Below are 20,957 nucleotides of genomic sequence, written 5' to 3' on the forward strand. Positions count from 1 at the left end.
TTGCCACTGATCGCCGAAGCTGCAGCGATAAAATCTACGACTGTGAAAGCATGCACGATCAAATCCCAAAGAAAAGCTTGGTTGGTCCTCCTCACACCCTCGTGTCTCTTGCCCCGACGCGTTGACGTGTTGATATAGGCACACTCTCACACGCGATGAGAAGCTTGCATACATCGACGCCGAGAAATGCCTCATGAAGCTACCAGCGAAGCTGGGTCTCAAAGGGCCTCGCACCCGCTTCGACGAGTTTCAAAAGTTGCATGTACTCGCGACAGAAACCGTCCACTTTGTAGGCGCGTTCCTGCCATTCCACCGGTACCTCATGCACGCCCATGAACACATCCTCCGAACAGACTGCAACTATACTGGCGCTCAACCCTACTGGGACGAGCCTCTCGACGCTGGCAATTTCTCTTCTTCTGTCGTACTGGACCCAGTCGCCGGTTTCGGGGGCAATGGCACAGGGCCGAAAAATTGCATTACCGACGGGCCTTTCATGGACTATGTCAACGCCATTGGTCCATTTCAACAGGTTTCGGACCACTGCATTGATCGAAAGATCGACGAGTGCGCGAGTGCGCAGGCGGCTGCGAAGAACGTGGATCAGTGCATGGCTTCGGGCAACTATTCCACGTTTTGGCCATGCTTGGAGAATGCCCCGCACGGTGCCGGCCACGGTGGTGTTGGTGGACAGGTAGGCAAATCACAATCCAGTTGATAGGGCGCACAGTAACATACTTGCAGATGACGAACTTGTACTCAAGCCCTGGCGACCCGCTCTTCTATCTTCACCATACATATCTCGACAAGCTGTGGTGGGAATGGCAAAACCTCAACCTGTCTGCTCGACTCACCGACATCTCTGGCACGAACAAAGGAATCCTCGGAGGCTTCCCTGGTTTTCCCGGATTTCCTGGCAATGGGTCTTTTCCCGGATTTCCTGGCAATGGGTCATTTCCTGGACTTCCTGGTAATGGATCCTTTCCTGGCTTTCCTGGCAATGGGACTATCCCTGGCTTTCCTGGAAATGGAACAGGCCCTGGATTTGGAGGCTGTCCAGGGTTTCCCGGATTGCCATTCCCCCCACAAACGTCCTCTGCTGCCGGGGTTACATCCTCAGACTTCGCGAAGAGCGACGGTGATCCTGGCGATGTTACTACGTTGGGGCACGTGCTCACTTCGTTCGGAATGTTGCCGAATGCGACAATTGCAGATGTTATGGATACGCAAGGTGGGCTGCTGTGTTATGAGTATGTTTGATGGACTTGTTCATTCACGGTAACTGGTGTGTGTACTCGACTGAAACGCAAAATGACGAGTTGATTTCCTTGAATTGTGTTGTCAAGTGCGACACGAAACGCTGTATATTGAGATATAGTATCTGGAAAGGAATATGCAGCAGCAGCACGAGAACTATGTACACCAAGCCTGTCTCTGCTCGTCCATCCAACTCTCTGTCCTGTGATGCTTCTCATGATGGGAAGCATCATGTGGAGCTACAATTGCAGATGTATTGACTTGACTAGTTGGCTTAGAGTGGCTATCATGTTGCGGAGCCGCCTCAGTGCACACCACCATCGGTACCTTTCTAGCAGTCTCCACTACGTGCGCAAGCTCCTCGTTCTCCCTGTCGACGAAAACCTCCAAGTTTGCTTCGCTTGTTTTCCAGCGCCCTGGCGTGCCGATGCAAACCTTGCCAACGCCGTCTTACCCAAGCTCCACATACGCTCTGCCGACGTACCATGGCGAGCTTGAGCAGAGGACGGAGCTCCAGAGTCAGGATCCACAAGTGGCGCATAGTCACTGTAAGTCGCCGACTCGAACGACAGTAGGTCGCCAAGCGTACTGGACTCAGTGGCGAAGTCCGTCGGGTGCATGAATGCCTCGAGGTGTTGAGTAGAGCGTAGATAGCCCCTCGAGATAGGCGAGGTTGGTAGCGGACTTGCGCTGTCGGAGTCTGCGAATGTCTCGAAGGCAGGTTTGTCTACATACGTAGCTAGGTCTGCCATGCCACTTTCCATGGTTCCGGAGCGGTTGCAATTGATGTAGACCCAAGATTCGTCGTCGCTGGATGCACTCGCAGTCTTGAAGTCGCTAAAACTTTTGTCATCGTTGCGGAAAACACTTTCTGTGTCCCTAACGTCGTACTCCTTGGTAGTAGCGTTTGCAGAAGATACTGGGGCTGACCTACCCTGATCTACGATTGCTTCAGGCTGACCTGCGAAACCCGTTCGAGATATGACTGATTCAAGTGCACCACAGACCTGCTGGGTGAACTCTACGTGAATCGAGATTTGACTGCTCCCCATCGTGGAGCCTGGGGTAGGCATTGACTTTGGAGATTGTACTGGATATAGCTCCCAAAGAGCATGTAGTAACGGCTCTGATATAGGTCAAGAATTTAGTAGCACACAATGTAACCCTATGATATTAAAAAAGGTACATGGCTTTGTTCAACAATGTTGTGATAATGAAGTAACTGTGTCAATCATATACAATGCTGGGGTCGATAACTGGCACTTCAAAATTGATTGCTAGCAATAATATACGGAGTAGGGATATCTATGGATAGGAAGAGGAAGTCAATCTGTAAAGGCAACACTACGCACCGAAACGAAACCCCTAGGTCTTATCTAGTACCTGGTACGGGGGCGGCGCAGTATCTTCTTCCACAGCTGGAGGCGCCTCGGCGGCACCGTCAGCACCTTTCGCGTTGAGTATGGGTGGGGGACCAGGTGGAGACAGGTCATCAACCGGAGTACTCCTGTGACCTAAGATCAAGATGGGCCCCTGCACTGGCGTGAAACGGAACTTCTCCCTCGCACATTCACCCCAGAGCTCCACTTTAAGTTTGTGAGTCAATTCCAGACCGTAGGTCTTGAAAGCTGGGGCAAGTAGCACCGGTACTTTGGCTGTAATTGCATCCATGCCGTCAAAGATCAGGAGTCCCTCACCACTATTGAAGCTCTTATCTAAGAAGATGTGCTTGTCGTTGTGGTTGTCATTCATGTCGCTGGAGCCAAAAAGCGAACGGGAAGGTATACGGACCCTCAGATGGCTAGATAATCTGACACTGATCCGACGTAGATGAACAGGGGGAGGATCAGGAATTTCTTTGGAACGCTCAAGATGGTTGAGCGAGAGAGATAGGATGATAGGCTGGCCGGCAGTAATCACGCTGGGACAGGAAACGTCGATCTTATACCTGACGTAAGGCGTTGTGGCTTTATCCTTGTTCCAACTATGCTTGATCCTCGCACGCCAGCCTTCATCCGGGTCGTATTCAGGGTGCAATCGATGTGTGCGAGTGGTTATGCCACCGAGAGAGTATATAGTATTGACCTTTGGTACGAGAGGGACAGGATCTGGTATGGGCGGAGATGGCCGGTATGTGAGGGGACATCTGACTTCTTGCGACGCGTCGTACCTCCCACCAGTGTAGAGTCTCGCTTCTAAGAAGTATTCCACAAGTTGGTTGTTCGACCCGCCTCGGTAGTAAGTGGGTGGTAGGGGTCCTCCATGTTCGTGCTCAAAAAAAGGGGTTTGGAGCCATTTGGAACCGGGCAAAATTTCGGTTCGCTCGGGCCAAGTAAACTCGAACGGCAGCTCAACTCTGCCGTCCTCAGTAACGCCACGTAGGGCACAGATGATGTCGTAACTCTGTCCACTAGTAGGCGAAGAATAGAGCTCCAGCGTACGGCTAAAGAACTCTGGTTTCTCCTTGTAGGTGGTCGAGCTTTGCCCGTTTGAACGAGTGATTGCACACTTCGTCCGGCCCCGAAAAGTTATGTTTACCTGCGATGTAATGCTTTAGTGATGAAAGTTCGCTTGTCGGTATTGTAGGATAAAGCGCAAACACATACTCTCAGAGGCCTAGAAGTGGCCTTGACTCTTACCGACCCGCGAACGACATCGCCGCTCGTCCAAGATACCTTCGCAGGCACAGAGACGAAAATGTCTCGGGTATGATGGTTCGAGCGGTCCGGCATCTTTCAGGATTTGCAACTGTAGGGATCGTAATTGAAGATGGAGCGCTGCTATATAAACGTACTTCCCACCTGAGTGCAACAGCAAGACAGCCTCGCTGGTCCGTGCACTTGGCGCATAGCCTCAAGCTAAGCCACAAAATAGCTCCGGCAGCACGGCAGTGGCAACCCAGACAGGTCCGCTTTTGGTTCACCGCGCAACAGTGTAGTTCTTCGATTCCAAAATTTAGCCTTTACCGGCTTCTGTAAAGCCGATCTTAGGTCAGAACGGACGATTCCAGTTCTGTCGTGATCTAACATACTGATATTTTATCACCCTAATTGAGCACTACCGGGCTACCCTGCGATTGATCTGCAGCACCAAACTTTTCTGTTTTTGAAGCATTTAAAGCATTATCGATTACTCTTGGATTGACTTGTCATTGATAACGCTGTGACGGCAACTATAACACCTATCTCCGCAGGACGCAACCTCACTAAGATCTACCAGGCTTCCTTACAATCGAAGCGCAGTGACCAGAGAGTTGGCTATGGCTGAAGTATGTAGACCCTACTGAGTACCAGCAGGCTTCCCTATGACACGCTTTGCAGCTTCGCCAAAAGCTCATCCATACTCGCTGCGTACAAGTCAAACTCCCCAAACACTTCCGTCACTGGATCATGTTCCTCAAAGTCCAGATACGCCGTCTTGAATCCCGCCTGCCTCGCCGCGATCAGGTCCCACGCATGCGCAGCAACAAACCACCTCCGCCGATCGTCTTTCGTGCCCAGGCCCTGCTTCGAAAGATGGTTCTGCGCATTCTCATACACCTTTACATCTGGCTTCGCGACCTGCAAAGCATCACAGGATAGGAGGTGGTTCTCATCCAGGTCGATCCCAGCGTTGTGATAGTACGCCAAACTCGTCTCAACACCCCCGTTTGTAACAGCATAGACATCCCACCCTGCTTCTCTCAAACCATCGAAACACTTCTTCAATCCCTCGCGCGGGCCCATGCCTTTGAAGGCTTTCATGATAGCAGCGACATCCTCGTCGCTTACTGCGTCGGCAGGAAGGTCCACGATACGGCATGCACGCTTGAATGTCAACCGCAAGATCTCAGCGATGGGTTTATACGCCCCGGCAAGGGACACATATGTGAAGTCGCGCTGCGCGGCATAGAACCAGCTGAAGAACAGTGTCTTGGGATCGGTTTTGGCGGTGGCAAGTTTGGGACCGAGACGCGAGTGGATGGCTTCGATGGGTGCGGTGAAGTCGAAACATGTTCCGATCACGTCGAAGGAAGCTGATTGTTTCATGTTGGGTGTTGTGGGAGGATGGCCTCTAAGTTGAGAGATGCTCCAGGGCATGTGGTACGCCAGTGACTAGTTGACGCAAGTTGACGTCACCCTTGGGCGCAACTTCTCCTAAAACAACAACTGTGATCAGTGAGAACAAATATGAAGTAAATAGATTTCGGAGCATCGGAAGATATCGCTCATAAAATTGGTATCTTTGATCCAGGAGAGTGCACGATCTCGATCGTAACATAGTCTTGCACAGACGTGCACAAGAATGTGACGATCAGCCAAGCTGGAAAGACCAGGGAACATGCGCTACAAAGAATCAACCCAGGATAGATGTTACAAGAGCATGCAGTGGAAGCAGAGTCATAACACTAAATAGACAATAAGATAATCGTACGAATGCGTATGTATCGTCGACCAGTATTTGCTTTCCTCGGTAAATTGGCAGAATTCGCAGTGTAGACGATTTTGAAAACGACTGTGCGAGCATACCCAGCAAGGAATCGATAAACGATGAGAGTCGGCTATGAAGAGCTGTTGGGTCTATCACAAAATAGAACAAACAAGTGATACATGCAGTATCTGATTGCTCAAGATCAACAGAAACTGGGCCAGGTATGAGAAAGCCCCCGTGGTATATTCCGACTTCTACAAGCATCGAACGCCATGAACATGCCGACAAACGCCCCACTTTATGTCTATGCGTGCAGCAACTCCCGTGTGGCAGGCTCTCTCTCGATCTCGTATTCGATTTCGCGACGTGGGCCTTTTCCGTCCTTGGCCGGCTTCTTCTTCGGCTTTGGCGCTGGGCCAGCGGGTCGCTTTCGCTTGAGATTCGCGAGGGTCCTCTTGAGTGCCTCTGTGTCGTCTGCTGACTCGTCGTCATCGTCGTCGCTCGCACTGCCCTCCTCATCTTCATCGTTCTCATCATCGTCGGAAGCCTCGTCCGGACTGTCACCGCCGACCCAGTCTTCGAAGTCCTCGAGATCATCGTCAGACTCGCCCTCAATATCGCTCACATATTCGACTTCAGCCGCGCCGTTCTCCATCTCGTATTCGTTCTCGACCTCGTCTTCATCCTCGATACCATCGTCCAGGTCTTCGTCCCGCTGCGCGCCTTCCTTCTCCAGACCCTTCATGACGCGCTTCCATACGTTGGGCTCGACGTTGAGCGGGCGGTCGCCGTACGCACCACTCCTCAGGCGGTCGATAAGAACGCGCTCGATGGCACGCTCGACCTTGGCGGCTGCGAGTGCCTTGCGCTCTCGACCTTCTTCCCTGCGACGGACCTTGGGAGCGAGTCGTGGCACTAGCCTCTCTCCAAGACGTTCCTCTTCCTTCGCGAGCTTCTTAATGCGGAGGTTGACCTGAGTAAGCCTGGAGTTGGAATGTTAGCGCGGCGTTTGAGCCTTTGACGTTTGCCCTACCTGGTCAAGCGTTGCTTGTTCTTGTGTTGGATCACTTTCGGGAAGTACTGCAAGTGGGAATCGACGAGCTCGAGGGCTTTCGTGTAGTTTGCAGGCAATTTTATCCGCTCCCACCACTTTGAGGGAAGGTCTAACTGTATTAGCGCGTTCTCGCCGGCCGGGTATGGGACCACGTACGCGACCGCTCTGCTTCTTTTATGTACAGGTACAAGTTCTGGGTCTTTGGGTCGGCCCGGATGGTCGCATATCTCGAGTTGGCCTGCGCATTCGTGTTAGTTGCGGGCGCAGCGAGGGTGGTTGGCGGTGTCCAAGCGTACCAAAGGGCAGAACTGTCGCGAACAGAAACCAGACACGTTGTGCTCGTTGCGACTTGTCTTGGTTAGCATATTCCAGATGTCCGGCACGAGAGCGAGTGCACACCAGAAAACTTGGTCTTTTGTGGTCTTGAGCTTGAAGCTGCAGAAATCGGTGCCGATGACACTCCATACAAGATCGTCGGAAGCCATGATGTGCAGGCTGAGGGGGGCACGAGAGAATTGCAGTGTGCTGGAGGACCGGGGCTGTCGTGGGAGCGCCTGCGGGCGAGACAGAATTTCGAAATCTTGTCGCGCTAGTAGCGGCAGGTGGGCCCAAGCGCGGTGGGGAATCCGCCAGCTCCAGCTACGCAACCGCGCAACACCAAAATGACATCGCAGAGTCGTCCCCGTGATGAGAGCCATTGTCCTCTCGCCACGGGCTATCCACGTAGTACGGCAAAGCTGCCCCATTGCCTTGCGTTACCGCGGCACTTGCGCGACTGAGACGGCACGCTCTCACCGCAATGCCTTTACCAACAAAACGCGGCGCTCCCTGAGCCAGTCGTATCGACGGCCCTCCCAATCCTCCCATCCGAGCACAGCAGAGCCGACTATATACGCCCTTTCGACCGCCTCTGGAAGAGCAGCCATTGCTGTGATCCGCGTCTCTGGGCCGGCATGCAAGCGGGTATGAACACATTGGGCCCGTAGCCATCGCATTGCCTCTCCTGACTAGTCGGTCAGGTCTATCAGCATCTTTGCCCGCATAAGCCGCTGCCTGAGCCGCGCTATGCGGCACTGCGGAAGCTATACTCTCCGAACGCGCCGGCGGCGACATCCACCGTGCTTGACTCCGGTGCCCTCGTCCTATACTTCCCTGCGCCCCACACCGTCACTGGGGAGGACGTACTCGAGTTGCATGTGCATGGCGGACCTGCAATAGTACGCGCGGTGCTGGCTGCTATACCACAATGTGCCGAACCAGCGACGGCCACGAACAAGGCCATCGGCAGCATCAGGTACGCCGAGCCTGGCGAGTTCACTCGCCGTGCCTTTGCAAACAACCGCATGGACCTCCCGCAGATCGAGTCGCTTGGCGAGACCCTTTCTGCGACGACTGAGCAGCAGCGTGTGCTCTCGGTGCGTGGCACCACATCAACGCTTGCTGCGCGCTATGAGCAGTGGCGCAAGCTTTTGCTATATGCGCGTGGAGAGCTGGAGGCCCTGATCGACTTTTCAGAAGACCAGCATTTCGACGAGTCTCCTGCGACGCTTTGCGCATCCGTGGCACGCCAGATTCAAAGCCTATCCACGCTGATCGAGGCTCATGTGGCCAATGCTGTTCGGGGTGAGCTTTTGCGCAGCGGCATCAGCGTGGCACTCTTGGGGGCACCGAATGCGGGGAAGAGCAGCCTGCTCAATCGCATCGTTGGTCGCGAAGCTGCAATCGTTTCCCAAGAGGCGGGGACAACGAGGGATATCGTCGAAGTTGGAGTCGATCTGGGTGGCTGGCTTGTTAAGATTGGCGACATGGCTGGCTTGAGAAAAGCTGGTCTGGTGGGTGCAGAAGCCGTGGGACCCGTTGAGCAAGAAGGAATCAAGCGAGCCAAACAGCGTGCTCTGCAGTCCGATGTCCTGATAGTCGTCCAAGACGTCACCGCCGACATGGACCCTGAAGTCGCCGAAACCACAAAGCAGTGCGTTGAGCTCGGTGTCAACGTTGTCGTCGCCATCAACAAAGTAGACCGGTTGGACGATCGACGGCTGGCGGACAGCTGGAAAACCAAACTTCATGCTTCCCTCGGTATACCAACTGAGAAGATCTTCCTTGTCTCGTGTCGGGATGCAGAAGAATTAACCCGTGAAGTTTCTAATGATCCAGGCCACATACAGGTCTTTTTGCAAGGCTTGCTGGGTACATTTGCCGAGATGACAGCTGCACTCGTCCCTGAAGCAGATCCTGACCCATCAATCTGGCAGGAGTCACTAGGCGCAACCGAGCGGCAGCGGGCCTTGCTGTCGGAATGCCTGTCCCATCTTGGATCGTTTTTGGCTACCGTGCAGAATCCTTTGCAAGACCAGACTGCAGAGGACTACGAAGAGTCCGACTCAATTGACATTGTGGTTGCTGCAGAGTCGCTCCGTCTTGCTGCTGACACACTGGCCAGAATCACTGGACGCGGCGAAGGCGGTGACGTGGAAGAAGTCCTAGGCGTTGTGTTCGAAAAGTAAGTCTTCCCGTCTCCTATCTCGGACATCAATGGCCAGTTCTCCAGTATACCACCCACAGTTACTATCACAAAGCCTAGTCAATCGACCAACAAGAGACCGCGATGTCTTCCTGTCAATATTGGCAGCCTCGCTTCTCGCCCCAAGTACGCCTGACTTCTACTTTGCAAAGTCGCACGTGCGACCAAGCCACTTCAGTCATAGTGGATGACGTTCGACGTGAGACACTTGTGGGTGATGCTGCGGCGCAGGCACTGACTCAGTCCCCGCTCTGCTTGAAGGACTCTCGGCTCCACATTTCGCGTGCCGTTGCCGTATGCTTGGGCATGATCATTGACGAGGGTCACCAAAAGCTAACGTCTGTTACAACACCAGGTTCTGCGTTGGCAAATGAAATGCACGCGATCTTCTTATCTCTCAAAACGTACTTCCGAATGACAGCATTGGCGCACGCCTTTGGACGAATCGAATGAGTGAGTTTCACGAAGCTACCACCGGGGTATATATACCGGTCCTGGCACAGCCTGCCGACCAACAGAGGAGACCAAGAAGCAATCAACAAGAACGAGCTTGAAGGAAGAAATGAAGTCTTGAATTGCATAGCAGAAGATGCCGAAATGAATCTAAGGAATCCCAAATAGCCGCCAGCGCTGCTCACTGAAGAGCGAGATTCCCCCGTCTATGAAAACGCCGTCCCGATGCTTTCGTACGTCGAACCGTTCGACCGTAGCCCGTAAATCCATGACCCGTTATCCATCATACCGTTGCCGTGTAATTCCGTTATATCCTAACTCCCACGCTCAAATGTCGAGGAAACTCTACAAAGCAGACCAGAAACAAACGCGTACCCCGATCGAAATGCTCGCTATGCCGACAATACAAGTACAAGTGGTGAACAAGGAGATACAGATAGGAGAGTAGTATACACGATTGAAGCCAAGCGGCAACAATGGGATGCGCTGAGAGGTGGTGCTTCTAGCGCCATCGTTCGACGCGCTTCTTGCGGAGCGTCTTGCTGGCCCGCGCAGGCCGGTGATAAGCCATGGTTGAGTGGTGTGGGCGTTGAAGTATGCTTCGAGATTTGTAGTATGGTGCGAGTAGCGTTCGCCGCTGAAGGCTTAGTTGTAGCCACCCCGTCCGGCCATTGTGAAGATTGTGCTGGATGGTGTCGGGTTTGGATGGTTGGGCGTGAAGTTGAGGTTGTAGAATCGGCTTGGTGGTGGCCTCGGGAGTAGTTCACTCAGAGAATCCAAAAGCTGCGTCGAAGCTTTAGTTGTATCCACCACGGCCCATTGATGCGATGATGTTATTGAGATGGTATGTGGAGGTGTGAAAAGTGTGAAAGTTGTAAAGTGGATTCGGATGGGAGCTGGTGGCGAAGATGCTCTTGATATTGATGAAGATGGTATTTGGAGGGTGTTGGTAAGCGTGACGACCTCGTGTATGTATATGTAGTGTGCAGTGGAAGTGTCGAGAAGTTGGATGTGATGACTGAAAGACAGACTCGAAGGCGATTATAAACGCAACGCTCAACTGGAGACGGAAGACTAGGTAAGAAAGAGGCGTCTGGATCACGCTTGTGACTGAAACTGAGCTGCCTTGGACCCCATGTGCCCTGCCAGGCTTCTTTTATACACAAGCTACATGGACGGGCGGGAAGAACCAAGGATGGGTTCGCGGGCTGGCAAGCCACGCTCAGGCATCTAGTCATCAACGACCCTGGCCCCTGCCACACTGCACGCACCTCGACGGGCGCTCGGGCAGGGGCTTGGCTGCCGTTGCGCAGAGCTGGGTTAGTGGGAAGAGAAAATGGCCGTGGTGGTGGACTTGGGTGCACTGATGCTCACGACTATTCCTGGGTGCGAGAGCGTGGCAGCGGCAGGGATGGGGCCGTGGCAGTGTACGGGCAGGGATGTGGGAGCCGCACAGTCGCCCGCCGCCTGCGCGCTGATGGCCGTCGCAGCACCGGGCCCTGAGAGCGCATGCCGCATGGGGATCGGCTGCATCGTCCCTGAACCAGCGTCGAGCGGACATGTCTGGTGGGAGACTGGCCGGCCATGAGGGTCGCCGCTGGCGGCTGGTGAAAGGGTGGCAGCAGAGGGGCCACCAGACCACCAGGCAGACACCACCCGACGCGTACACGAATACGCTCGAGATGGCATCGCGAACGGGTCGGAAATGCGTGGGGTGTCGACTCGAGCCGGGGTGGCCGCCCTCGATTCACTCCGCAAGCGCGCTGGCCATGGTGATTCGCTGCACGCGCACATGCGAGTACAGTCATTCCCACGCATCGTCCACGCATCAGCACCCGCAGGAACCGCGAATAGGGACCGCTGAGATGGGCGGCGTTCAGCCATCCCGCCCGTTACACTGGCTTTGCCATCGTTTCCTTTGTTTCGTCACAAACGGGCCACAGGCGCGCCGTTGATCGGCGTTGCGCACTACACTCACTGCGGCAGCGACCCAGTCTCTAGACGAAAGCGCGCATTCGAGAGCACTGGCGATGATTCCAATTATCGCCGTGCGACGCATTTGTCAAGATCGCGATGGAAGCCGGGGACGCAGGGGGGTTACGCCGCCCAGGGGATCCGAACATGTGCGCAGCGCGTGCAATGATGTCGGTCGACTAGCACAGTGCGAGGTTGCAGCGGGCTGCCAGGAACACAACCTCCGCGACATGCCACAGCTCGGCGAATTACGATGCTCGAGTTGCAGTTTCAGCCAACAGTGGAATGCAGCGCATGGCGGAGCTCCCAAAAGAGCACGGCACCAAGCACGCCTCGCCCAAGCCATCCGAACGGCTGCGGGACGTTTGTACCTGAGTACACTGTTAGAATGAGACGAAACGCAGCTGGCCAGTAGCGATGCGTAGGAGCCTCCTCAGCAGCCAAGTTGAAGGCGCCAGTGGAGCACCTCAGCTGTCAACGCCCGCCGCTTCGCCAGTGCGCAGTTCGTTTCAACAGCACATTGTACAAGAATGGGAAGGTGGCCCTGCTAGGACACAGGCTAGCCATGTTCCTGCTTCTTTGCGCAGCATTCCACACGATGAACGAAACAACAGCTGAAGAACAAGCACCGACGCGTGGCATTTGCGCTTCACCGGCACAAAGGCGTATGGGAGGACTCTTCGTGCGAACAAGCAGGCAGCGAATGCGAACCCATACCCTTGGCTTCACGTTATGTGTCCGAGTTGAGCGCATCCGAGTGCACGGGCTCATTCCAACCACAATCCAATAAACTTCCGCATGTCAATTAAGCACCGATGCTGCGACGGGGGCAGATACGGAGTCTTTAATCCTTGGATTCCATAGGCGTGGGCGCGAGCAACGATGGGGGCCCGCATCATCAACCCTCACTCTGGGATAGAGAACTGCGGAAATTTACCAAGTCGCCCTCACATCATATTGACCACGAGTATTACGTCTGCAGAGCGCAATCGGTACCAGATCGTCCCGCCGTCGGAATTGAGCCTCGTTCGTGCAACCCCATGCCACGAGCCTTGCGCATATTCCCCGTTCCGACACAGTGGACGGTGTATCGATCAAGTCTATCTTTGGGTGCCTGTCGACTCCGAGAGCAAGGAAACTGTCCGCATCGAGACGAAACACAGCGCATTTCCCTGCGTTGCGCAAATGTATGCTGCATTCTCGTGAAGACGAGAGCCCGAGGCAGTGGTTTATCGATTCGATATCGCAGTGCTTGGGAAAAGCAAGGCTGAAACGAATCGATGCGACGAGCAGGGTGTTGCAGGTAAATGTTTCGAAACACGTCTGCTCCACAGCCGGAGGCCTGCGCCGATGATGCTACCTCGATCAAGGCACAGGATACCGCTGTCCAGCCAATCCCCTCGTGGCCCATGGCGCCATTGAATGCCTCCGGCGCCGCGCTTTGGCTTCCACAGCCTGGTACTGTACCAAGGCTTCATCTGCAGGAACCAAGTAACTCATGACACATCCCAATCGCCACCTCAGCTTGCGCTACCACACCAAATCCTAAAATAAGGCCCTACTCCGAGGCTAGTAGACGCGATAGCCGCGCTTAGACCGGGGTCAATACACTTGTAGGGCTGACGCTTCCAAGGTTGGCTGTGCCGCCGCAAATATCTCAGCCATTTTCCAGTTCAAGTCAAGCGGCATCGATTGGCGCACCACCTTTAGCTGAAATGCTCTGATTTGTGGGCGCCAGCAATTTGGGCTGGGGTTGGTCCATGTGGCTAACGCGGAAAGTGCCTATTAGCTGCAATTTGCGAAAGATGTGGTGTGGATGAGGGTTATTTTGGGGTCCAACCGCATTCCGCTTTGGATCTCCCACCATGCACCGTGGTCATCACGTCTGTCAGATAGCCCGAGCTCACGTCTTTGAAATCATCACTGACTACATCAACAATAACATCAAATCACAAAAACCCACGACGGCATCATGCGAAGCCCACTCATCTTGCATACTATCATTAATCGGAAACACTTGACCTGCAAGCCGTCATCGTATCCTCGTCACCTCGCGCCAGCGCCTTTCGCCTTGCTCGCATCCTCAATGCCGCAATCCCTCCAATGTCCTTCACGGCCCTCCCCCGGTGCTTTGCTTTTTCTCTCTTCCATCCAGATAGCGCGCATGCAGCTTTCGTTGCGTTGGCCGGAGCGAGTCGGATGCGCCGACGTGCCTGCGGGTACGAGGTCGTATGCCTTCTGGGGCGGGGTCCAGCACTAGACTTAGCCTTGCCGAGGCGGTTGGTTCCTTCGCGAACAGGTGTTCGATCCACCGTCCCCGCCTGGAGCTTCCGCCTGCGTGCACCACGGCTGTGGCGCGGCCGGTTACCTCCTGCACCAACGCTGCTTGGGGTAGTTGCAATGCAGGACAAAGCGAGAAGACGAATGCGAGCATGGAGTGCAAAGTCGCACAAGGGAACATTCTCGTCGTTGGCCTTTCCTTCTAAAAGACCGCAGGCGTTGCCAGCATGCGCGTTCTGAGTCAACCCTCGATACGACGCAGGAATGAGTCGAAGAGGCAACGAACGAGTCCAACGTGCAGCGTAACCCGCGCTCGTCCCCCAAGCAGATAATGCAATCACGAGGAATGCGCCTCACCGGTAGCGATGGCAACGCGCCATCTATCACGCGCCTCGTGTCCTCACACTGCACCAGCACCCTCTCTAGACGAGACGCCCTATCGCATCTCTCCACACTCTCCCGCAGACCCTGCATCTCTCACCCTTGCATCCCAGCAATCTCCCAAAAGCGCCCACTGGATCACTCAACCATTTTCGCAATATTTCACAGCGTAAAGAAAAGAAAAAGCGCATGCGCATGGCCTCGTGACGCTTCCCTTTCCCGCAGGATATCGACCCACGAAGCAACGATGCGCAAAAGCGCGGAGCCCCCGGGTCGGCACTCGGCGCCCGCTCTGCGTCACAGGCACGGCTATACGGAGCCTCGTCCGTCAGACGTACCCGCGGGTGCTGTGCAAGGCTGAAGATCGGCGCTGTAGTGCCGCCGATCTGCGAGGTTTTTGTCGCTTTGGGAACGGCATCGGTCCTCCAGTAGGAGTAGCCGAAGACTACGGCGTAAGGGCTGATATGCTATGGACAGTTGAAGTAGCGTGTAATCTTGAACGAGCCGTGGAAAATGGCGTGAAGGGATATGCTTGCCACGTAGGCGCGCAAGGCTCGGAGCCTGCGGTATACTCATCTGAGCGTGTCTTTGCGAGCAAGGGTCCATTCTTCTCAGTGATAGGAGACTAGGTGGCCTTGTAACGAGATGCCGGACGAATGAAGTTGTGGAAGCTACCAGTATCCGGTCTGGGTAGCTAGGCGTTCCATTGAAGCGGTAGGTAGTCAAGATGCACTAAAGACAAAAGAATTGAAGTCGCAAGATCTTTGAGTTCCCATGAACTTTTACATCGAGCATCTTGAAGTCAAATCTCGTCTTCGAGTAAACACCCGTATCGAATTTGCATCTATGACGGCGGCACAGTCCATGACCAACACAATAATTCTGACCATGATATACTCCGAGCAATACAGCTACGAATAAGCCTTTTTACAAGGTGTAGCTTTCCAAGACACAACGAACTAGTACATTATTTTCCAGAGCAACTTTTGAGATTATCACGAAAATATACACACATGATGCCGTTCTTCTTCCTATTGCGCGCAATCACGCCGCAATGCACCTGACTACATGATCCGTTCCTTGAGTAGGGTTGAATACCAGTGCTCGGTTCTCATTTCATAGCACTGCAACGGCTCGTCGCAACCCACATCGTCGTCATTGTCATGTTTCAAACTACTTCTCCAGCCTTGCCCACTCCGCCTCCCCAAAGTCGAACGTTTTAGGCCTCCCTCTCATCGTCCAGCACAAGCGCCTCCTGTTACACGCCGTTGGCGCAGCCGCAGTATTTGTTCCAAGCATGACACTTGTACCACTACTCTTCTAGTGTTTCAAACGTGAGTGATAGTGTGCACAGTCAGGCCTCTATCTCTACCTCTGACTTCATACGTCCGTGTCCCTGTAATGCAAGACGTGAAGCATGTGCAACGAGGTACTGAACAAGCCCCTTTAGGATCAGAAGTCCTGTTGACTACGACGTAACTCCCGTAACAGAGGTAAGTCCCATTGCCTGAGGCATGAGCAAGGCAAAACGCTGCACGCCTCAACTCCAAGGCTCATGCTGCATACGCAAAGTGGGTTAGCCACAGCAACAAGAGCCACAAAGCCACGCAAACAGTTCAACGGACCGCAACTCCTGACCACGAGCCCTTGTACCACAATGCCGGTTATTTCTAGACATCCAAGTGGGATGAACGATGGTCGAGGATTCTAAGACACAGTCAGCAGCCAGCCACAGCCCTACGACCCAAGCAACCACCAACTTGCAGCCGCTCGGGGTCCGGTGTCCGTACTCCTGGTAACAGGCGAGAGATAGGCAGCCGTCTGACTGCGCAATCGTGCAGTGAAGTAACGGCGCAGCTCATGAAGCTTAGTAACTACCTGAACGATGGTGCTCTTGCGACGCGAGTCGCTCAAGGCGTTTGACCGGTTCGCGAATCACTATCGCTAGCTTCGAGTTGCCTGGATGAGGCCGGCATCATGTTCGCAAGAAAAAGGGCGCATATGGTGACGCAGCGCACTGCTGCCACGGCGCGGTGTTTCGAGCAATGTATGTCTCCACCCGGGACTGAGACTGAACGCGTGGACACCCAGAACGCTCTTCATGGATTCCTGGCTCAATTCGCCCACATTTGCCGACATTTGGCCCTCCCTTCAATCCAGTTGCCTGGCACACCTCCTACACGTGGCATCCCCATTACAGAGCACGCACCGTCGCACTCCCTGCATGTCAAAACGTGGCCGCACGCTCCATCTGTCTCATTCATAGCCTCCACCTACCCTCCACGAACGCACCCCAGCCTCTTGCAATGCCGTGGACGGCCGTGCTCAATAATGTATGAGATTGGCCTTTCGGCCTTGCGCCCTTTGGGGGACCGCCAGGCGCCCTTGGCTGTCAGCTGCTGACCGCCGACCTTCTGGAAGCATTCCAATTTGGGGAGGGGTAGATTAGGGGCTTTTGATAGGTCAGTGAGGTTTTAATAATACTTGATGGGCGTTTGCGATAGATGCCAGTGGTAGGGCGTGCATGTGCACTGGTTGGTTGGTAGGAGGCCGAACTGCGCAACTCGAATCGTCAAGAGCCAATGTAGCGACGCGAATGGGTGCGCCTGCTAGCTACTCCCCTGGCCCCATCGTTACTTCGCGTCACCGGGTTTGGCCCCTGGCAATGCCCCCAAGTGGCTGAAAAGTGCGAAATGCGCCTTGCCGACGAAACTTGGGGAACATTTTCGCTCTCTCTGCTTGTTCGTGGATAGGCTCAATTCTGAGCGGAACTAGTGACGGCGAAAGGGGAGGCATTGGTGTTGATGTGGTGGTTGGGGGCCGCGCATGTCTGCTTCCGCAACACCCCGCCATGGCCACCAGGCTTCGGTAACGACCACTATCAATAGCCATCCAACCACCCTCCCGGTTTGTTTGCAGCCATCAATCATGATGGCCTGCAAGATTTGTCACCAAGCTCTCACTTTCGCTGCGAGAGGTGAGGTTGAGAGGATCGAACGTCCAGTAACAGATCTTGAAGAGTCAGCCCGCACCTGCAAGTATTGTCATGTCATCCACTGCATTCTCGATGAGGTGGACTTGGATACCGTTGAGAGCTTTTACATCATACCTCTCGCCGATTATATTGCAGTGGTGCCATGGGCTCCCCGCGGAAGTATTTGCCTTACCGTGAACTGGAAGGCGGAACATCCCAAAAACAGGCTGAAAGTGAGGAGTTATGCCAACTTTGTTATGCGCAGTCTGGCTGGTATGAACATGTGCAATGGCCTCATATGCGCTTCTCTAAGTCAAGCCAGATAGCAGCACGACTCAGTACAAAGAAATTCTTGTTCCAGGGGTTGTGAACACAGGCTCTGACGTTGCCATTGCCTGGGTAACGGACAAGATCAAAGAGTGCAAAGAATCACACAAAAAGTGTAATCTGCACAAGGACGGAACACTTCCTGACCGTGTCATCAGAATTGGTCAAGCCGACTCCATCATTGCGACAGAGAATTGGTACGAATCCGATGTGAGATTGTACGAAACAAGCAATGAGAAGCTACCGTACGTCGCCTTGAGTCACCGTTGGGGCGACGAGCAACCACTGCGCCTACTGAAAGATAATCTCAATTTATTCCAAAAGAACATCGACTGGTCCAAATTGCCGAAAACATTCCAGGACGCGATCGTTTCTGCCCGTAAACTCGGTATTGAATTTATCTGGATCGACTCTCTATGTATCATCCAGGACAGTAAGGAGGACTGGTTCGAGCAATCGGGCAAGATGGCGGGGATTTACGAACACGCAGCTGTTACACTAGCGGTATGTTGCCTCCCTATACATAAACGATTGAGTGTGTCGTTAACTTCATATCATCGACATGCAGGCGACTGTTGCCGACGGCGGACGCGCAGGTTGTTTTGTCGAGCCTTCGCCTTCCCTTCGAGGCTGCGTAACTGACGGCAAGACGAAAATTGTAGTGGATGGAAATGAGGAGAAAATTAGGCAGCTGGTCGCACGTGCCAGCGACGATTCACCCATCGTGTATGTTCGGCAAGACACAGAGCACGACAGCCCGGGGCATTGGGCATCTGACAGACTTCCTCTTCTGAAACGTGGATGGGTGTACCAGGAACGACTGCTCTCGCCACGCATTGTACACTTTGGCTCCGTTGACTTGATATGGGAATGCAACGAGAGGATTCACTGTCACTGTGGATACTATCAGCCAAGCGGAAGTCGCAATCCAATTGGACATCCCATCAAACCCCAGCACGCCATGTGTTTGGTGGCCGATGGTGATATCGGGCACGGCCTGCACGCTCGGTGGGTCCAACTCATCGAAGAGTACACTGCTTTGGATCTGACGTTTGCATCGGACCGAGTTGCTGCCATTGCGGGCGTCGCAAAGCAATTCCGACGTGGGTTGAGCAATAAGGCGTACCTGGCGGGCCTCTGGGAGGAGAGTCTTCTCACTGGTCTGACATGGCAGCGAGCCTGTGCCAGGCAAGAGAGAGCACGTCCAGCTGAGCCGTCTGAAGGGCCGTCTTGGTCCTGGTTGTCGGTGACTGGACCAGTGACTTATCCAACATCGCGGTATGTGGGACATGCCCCTAGCTTCCCGCCGATTGTTGAGCACGTATCGTTTCGACAGGACCGTGACATGGAGTTTATGAAGCTTTGGGGAGGGACCATCACTCTGCATGGAAAACTTGCTGTGGCCAAGCTGCGTATCCTCTCTACTTCCAAAGGCCTCCGATCTACAGTCTTTGCACCCGGTAGGAAAGGAGTGTACGACGTAGAGTTGGACTACGAACCAGACGAAGATGAATTGAACCGTGAGTGGAGAACAGTGTACCCACGCTGGTCCCAACGAGCGCATGGAGACGACGAGTTCTACCATCTTCCTGAGAATGAAGACATGGACGAAGAGTTACCCTTCTGTATCAACCAAGAAGACTACCTGGGCACGAAACAATCGATCAAGGTAGTGTACTGCTTTTGGATGGGAGTCCGAATGGAAGAAGGGGGCCGACAAGCGATGTTTCTTGTCTTGGACTGCAAGGATGAATCAAAACAGATATACACACGTCTGGGACTGGGGGTATGCGAACCAGAAGCTACCATGCTTCGTGGCGAAGGAGCGAGCATGCATGAATCGATTGTGCTGCATGATACGCAGAGTGTTACAATCATTTGATTCGCAGAGTGCGTGAGTGAGACTACGTAACTTATGGGGCTTGTGTGAGCTGATATCTATTTCGTAAATCGTAAGGCGCGTGTTGGTAACTCGATCCGACAGCTAGGCGCTGTATGAACTAATGTAATACTGAGGTGTCGTTAGCGACAGTCCTGGCTTCGACGTTTGGAGAGTGAGGTGGTACCGTCAAAACCGATTCATCTTCACCACCATCAGTTGGCAGATAGACGTACAGAATCAGTGCATGTTCATGACAGAAACCTGTTCGGGTTAGCTTGCTGGTTCTTGGAATGCATGGACATGTTGTTGATGTGTACTCACAAGCAATGACCCTCCCGCCCAGCCGCCCAACACTCATGACTTTGGCCCAGTCCTTACCGTCTATCCTCACCGACGCCCAGCCTTCTTCGCTGCGGCCATCTGCACTACCCAGCAGCTTCATACGCGTACTCGGGTGTTCTGCGATGCCGATGTCGCCGTTGGCTACCTGACTAGGGTCCAGCTCTGGGTTTGCGAGATCGGTCCAGACAGAGGATATGCTCATAGCGTCGGTCTTGATGCTCATCCTGAGACAGCCGTGCATGTTGGCGGCCATGTCGAGTCTTGTCCTGGTCGCCGCAGCTCCTGAGCTTGTCCTAGCTCCTGCTAGGGCCAGCTTGGTGAACCGATCACTTATGCTTTTGAGCTGCATCAACGGAGGCAGAATGATATGGACGTCCGGTTCGCGAGTCTGGGGTTCGTGGAGGCCCGACACGGTGTCGGGCGCAAGTACTCGTACGGGCACCTCTTGGGTGATGACGGTTTCTCTGCTCCCGCCAGACTGGGCATCGAACATGGTGTCATCGTCGCGGCTTCCGCTAGTGGGGAACGCCGAGTACGCGTTGTTGGACGAGGTTGTGGCAATGGTGAGGGCCAGGAGAGGTATGTTGTCCTTCTTCGTCAGGCGGATCTGGGCCGAGGTCGCGTTCAAGGCGGACTTGAGAGCACGATTGAGCGGCCCTAGAGGCACTTCGAGATTGATGACATTGTTGGCGGCGGATTGGACGGCATATGTATCGAAGATGGTATCCTCCTCGGCGTTAGGTGGCACGGCGGGGAAGCGCGGGCGAGCTTACAATGGAGAGGACACTGCGGACGGTCAGCAGCTGCCGTCTCAAGAACAATGCAGCATCACAACTCACGCCCACACCTGGGTGCCTTGCTCGGGAATGATGGTGAAGCACACCTGCTCATCGCTGAGCTTGAGCCAGGCGAGCGGACCCAGCGAGTTGAGCGATGCCGTCAGCTCTGCGCCAGTCAGTCCGGTCGTCGTTTCCGTGGCCAGTGTGGAATGCTCGCCTGCTTACTCGTGAAGGTGTGTATGTTGTGGATCTGGGCTTTGAAGCGCATCGTGGCGGGCGGCTTGCAGCTGGCATTCGCACCGCGTCGACGCGTTTGGCGG

The 20,957-nt window shown here is 54.2% G+C and overlaps 9 protein-coding genes across 9 annotated transcripts; 3 read left to right on the forward strand and 6 right to left on the reverse strand.

Annotated features, from left to right (window-relative positions):
• Window positions 1-20: 20 nt before the first annotated feature.
• On the forward strand, window positions 21-1,431 carry CC84DRAFT_202399 (Di-copper centre-containing protein). The gene is made up of 2 exons (XM_018185580.1): window positions 21-694; window positions 745-1,431. Exons 1-2 carry the CDS (start codon window positions 194-196, stop codon window positions 1,258-1,260), a joined length of 1,017 nt encoding a protein of 338 aa, XP_018031967.1. The 5' UTR covers window positions 21-193; the 3' UTR covers window positions 1,261-1,431.
• Window positions 1,414-3,989, reverse strand: CC84DRAFT_1179654 (uncharacterized protein; the record flags this gene model as incomplete). Its single annotated transcript, XM_018180426.1, has 4 exons — window positions 1,414-1,652; window positions 1,742-2,333; window positions 2,641-3,795; window positions 3,864-3,989. 4 exons carry the CDS (start codon window positions 3,987-3,989, stop codon window positions 1,414-1,416), a joined length of 2,112 nt encoding a protein of 703 aa, XP_018031968.1.
• Window positions 3,990-4,559: 570 nt separating this feature from the next.
• Window positions 4,560-5,285, reverse strand: CC84DRAFT_1179655 (HAD-like protein; the record flags this gene model as incomplete). Its single annotated transcript, XM_018180427.1, has 1 exon — window positions 4,560-5,285. The coding sequence occupies one exon, from the start codon at window positions 5,283-5,285 to the stop codon at window positions 4,560-4,562; it is 726 nt and encodes a 241-aa protein (XP_018031969.1).
• Window positions 5,286-5,637: 352 nt separating this feature from the next.
• Window positions 5,638-7,206, reverse strand: CC84DRAFT_1228758 (Mak16 protein; the record flags this gene model as incomplete). The annotated part of the gene is made up of 5 exons (XM_018183650.1): window positions 5,638-6,650; window positions 6,701-6,830; window positions 6,878-6,959; window positions 7,018-7,069; window positions 7,121-7,206. 5 exons carry the CDS (start codon window positions 7,204-7,206, stop codon window positions 5,972-5,974), a joined length of 1,029 nt encoding a protein of 342 aa, XP_018031970.1. The 3' UTR covers window positions 5,638-5,971.
• A 23-nt stretch (window positions 7,207-7,229) lies between these two features.
• On the forward strand, window positions 7,230-9,228 carry CC84DRAFT_1198774 (P-loop containing nucleoside triphosphate hydrolase protein; the record flags this gene model as incomplete). Its single annotated transcript, XM_018181589.1, has 2 exons — window positions 7,230-7,684; window positions 7,768-9,228. The coding sequence occupies exons 1-2, from the start codon at window positions 7,409-7,411 to the stop codon at window positions 9,226-9,228; spliced, it is 1,737 nt and encodes a 578-aa protein (XP_018031971.1). The 5' UTR covers window positions 7,230-7,408.
• Window positions 9,229-11,018: 1,790 nt separating this feature from the next.
• Window positions 11,019-11,582, reverse strand: CC84DRAFT_1179658 (uncharacterized protein; the record flags this gene model as incomplete). The annotated part of the gene is made up of 1 exon (XM_018180428.1): window positions 11,019-11,582. The coding sequence occupies one exon, from the start codon at window positions 11,580-11,582 to the stop codon at window positions 11,019-11,021; it is 564 nt and encodes a 187-aa protein (XP_018031972.1).
• Window positions 11,583-12,542: 960 nt separating this feature from the next.
• CC84DRAFT_202300 (uncharacterized protein) lies at window positions 12,543-13,216 on the reverse strand. Its single transcript, XM_018185577.1, has one exon. The coding sequence runs from the start codon at window positions 13,081-13,083 to the stop codon at window positions 12,643-12,645; it is 441 nt and encodes a 146-aa protein (XP_018031973.1). The 5' UTR covers window positions 13,084-13,216; the 3' UTR covers window positions 12,543-12,642.
• Window positions 13,217-17,264: 4,048 nt separating this feature from the next.
• Window positions 17,265-19,151, forward strand: CC84DRAFT_1208710 (HET-domain-containing protein; the record flags this gene model as incomplete). The annotated part of the gene is made up of 4 exons (XM_018182177.1): window positions 17,265-17,580; window positions 17,669-18,138; window positions 18,203-18,912; window positions 18,971-19,151. 4 exons carry the CDS (start codon window positions 17,265-17,267, stop codon window positions 18,990-18,992), a joined length of 1,518 nt encoding a protein of 505 aa, XP_018031974.1. The 3' UTR covers window positions 18,993-19,151.
• A 320-nt stretch (window positions 19,152-19,471) lies between these two features.
• On the reverse strand, window positions 19,472-20,905 carry CC84DRAFT_1153559 (Hus1-like protein; the record flags this gene model as incomplete). Its single annotated transcript, XM_018176845.1, has 6 exons — window positions 19,472-19,645; window positions 19,701-19,777; window positions 19,838-20,585; window positions 20,632-20,644; window positions 20,698-20,803; window positions 20,863-20,905. The coding sequence occupies 6 exons, from the start codon at window positions 20,903-20,905 to the stop codon at window positions 19,619-19,621; spliced, it is 1,014 nt and encodes a 337-aa protein (XP_018031975.1). The 3' UTR covers window positions 19,472-19,618.
• Window positions 20,906-20,957: the final 52 nt, after the last annotated feature.

The sequence above is a fragment of the Paraphaeosphaeria sporulosa genome, assembly GCF_001642045.1.
Source record: "Paraphaeosphaeria sporulosa strain AP3s5-JAC2a unplaced genomic scaffold CC84scaffold_10, whole genome shotgun sequence".
Classification (NCBI taxonomy): domain Eukaryota; kingdom Fungi; phylum Ascomycota; class Dothideomycetes; order Pleosporales; family Didymosphaeriaceae; genus Paraphaeosphaeria; species Paraphaeosphaeria sporulosa.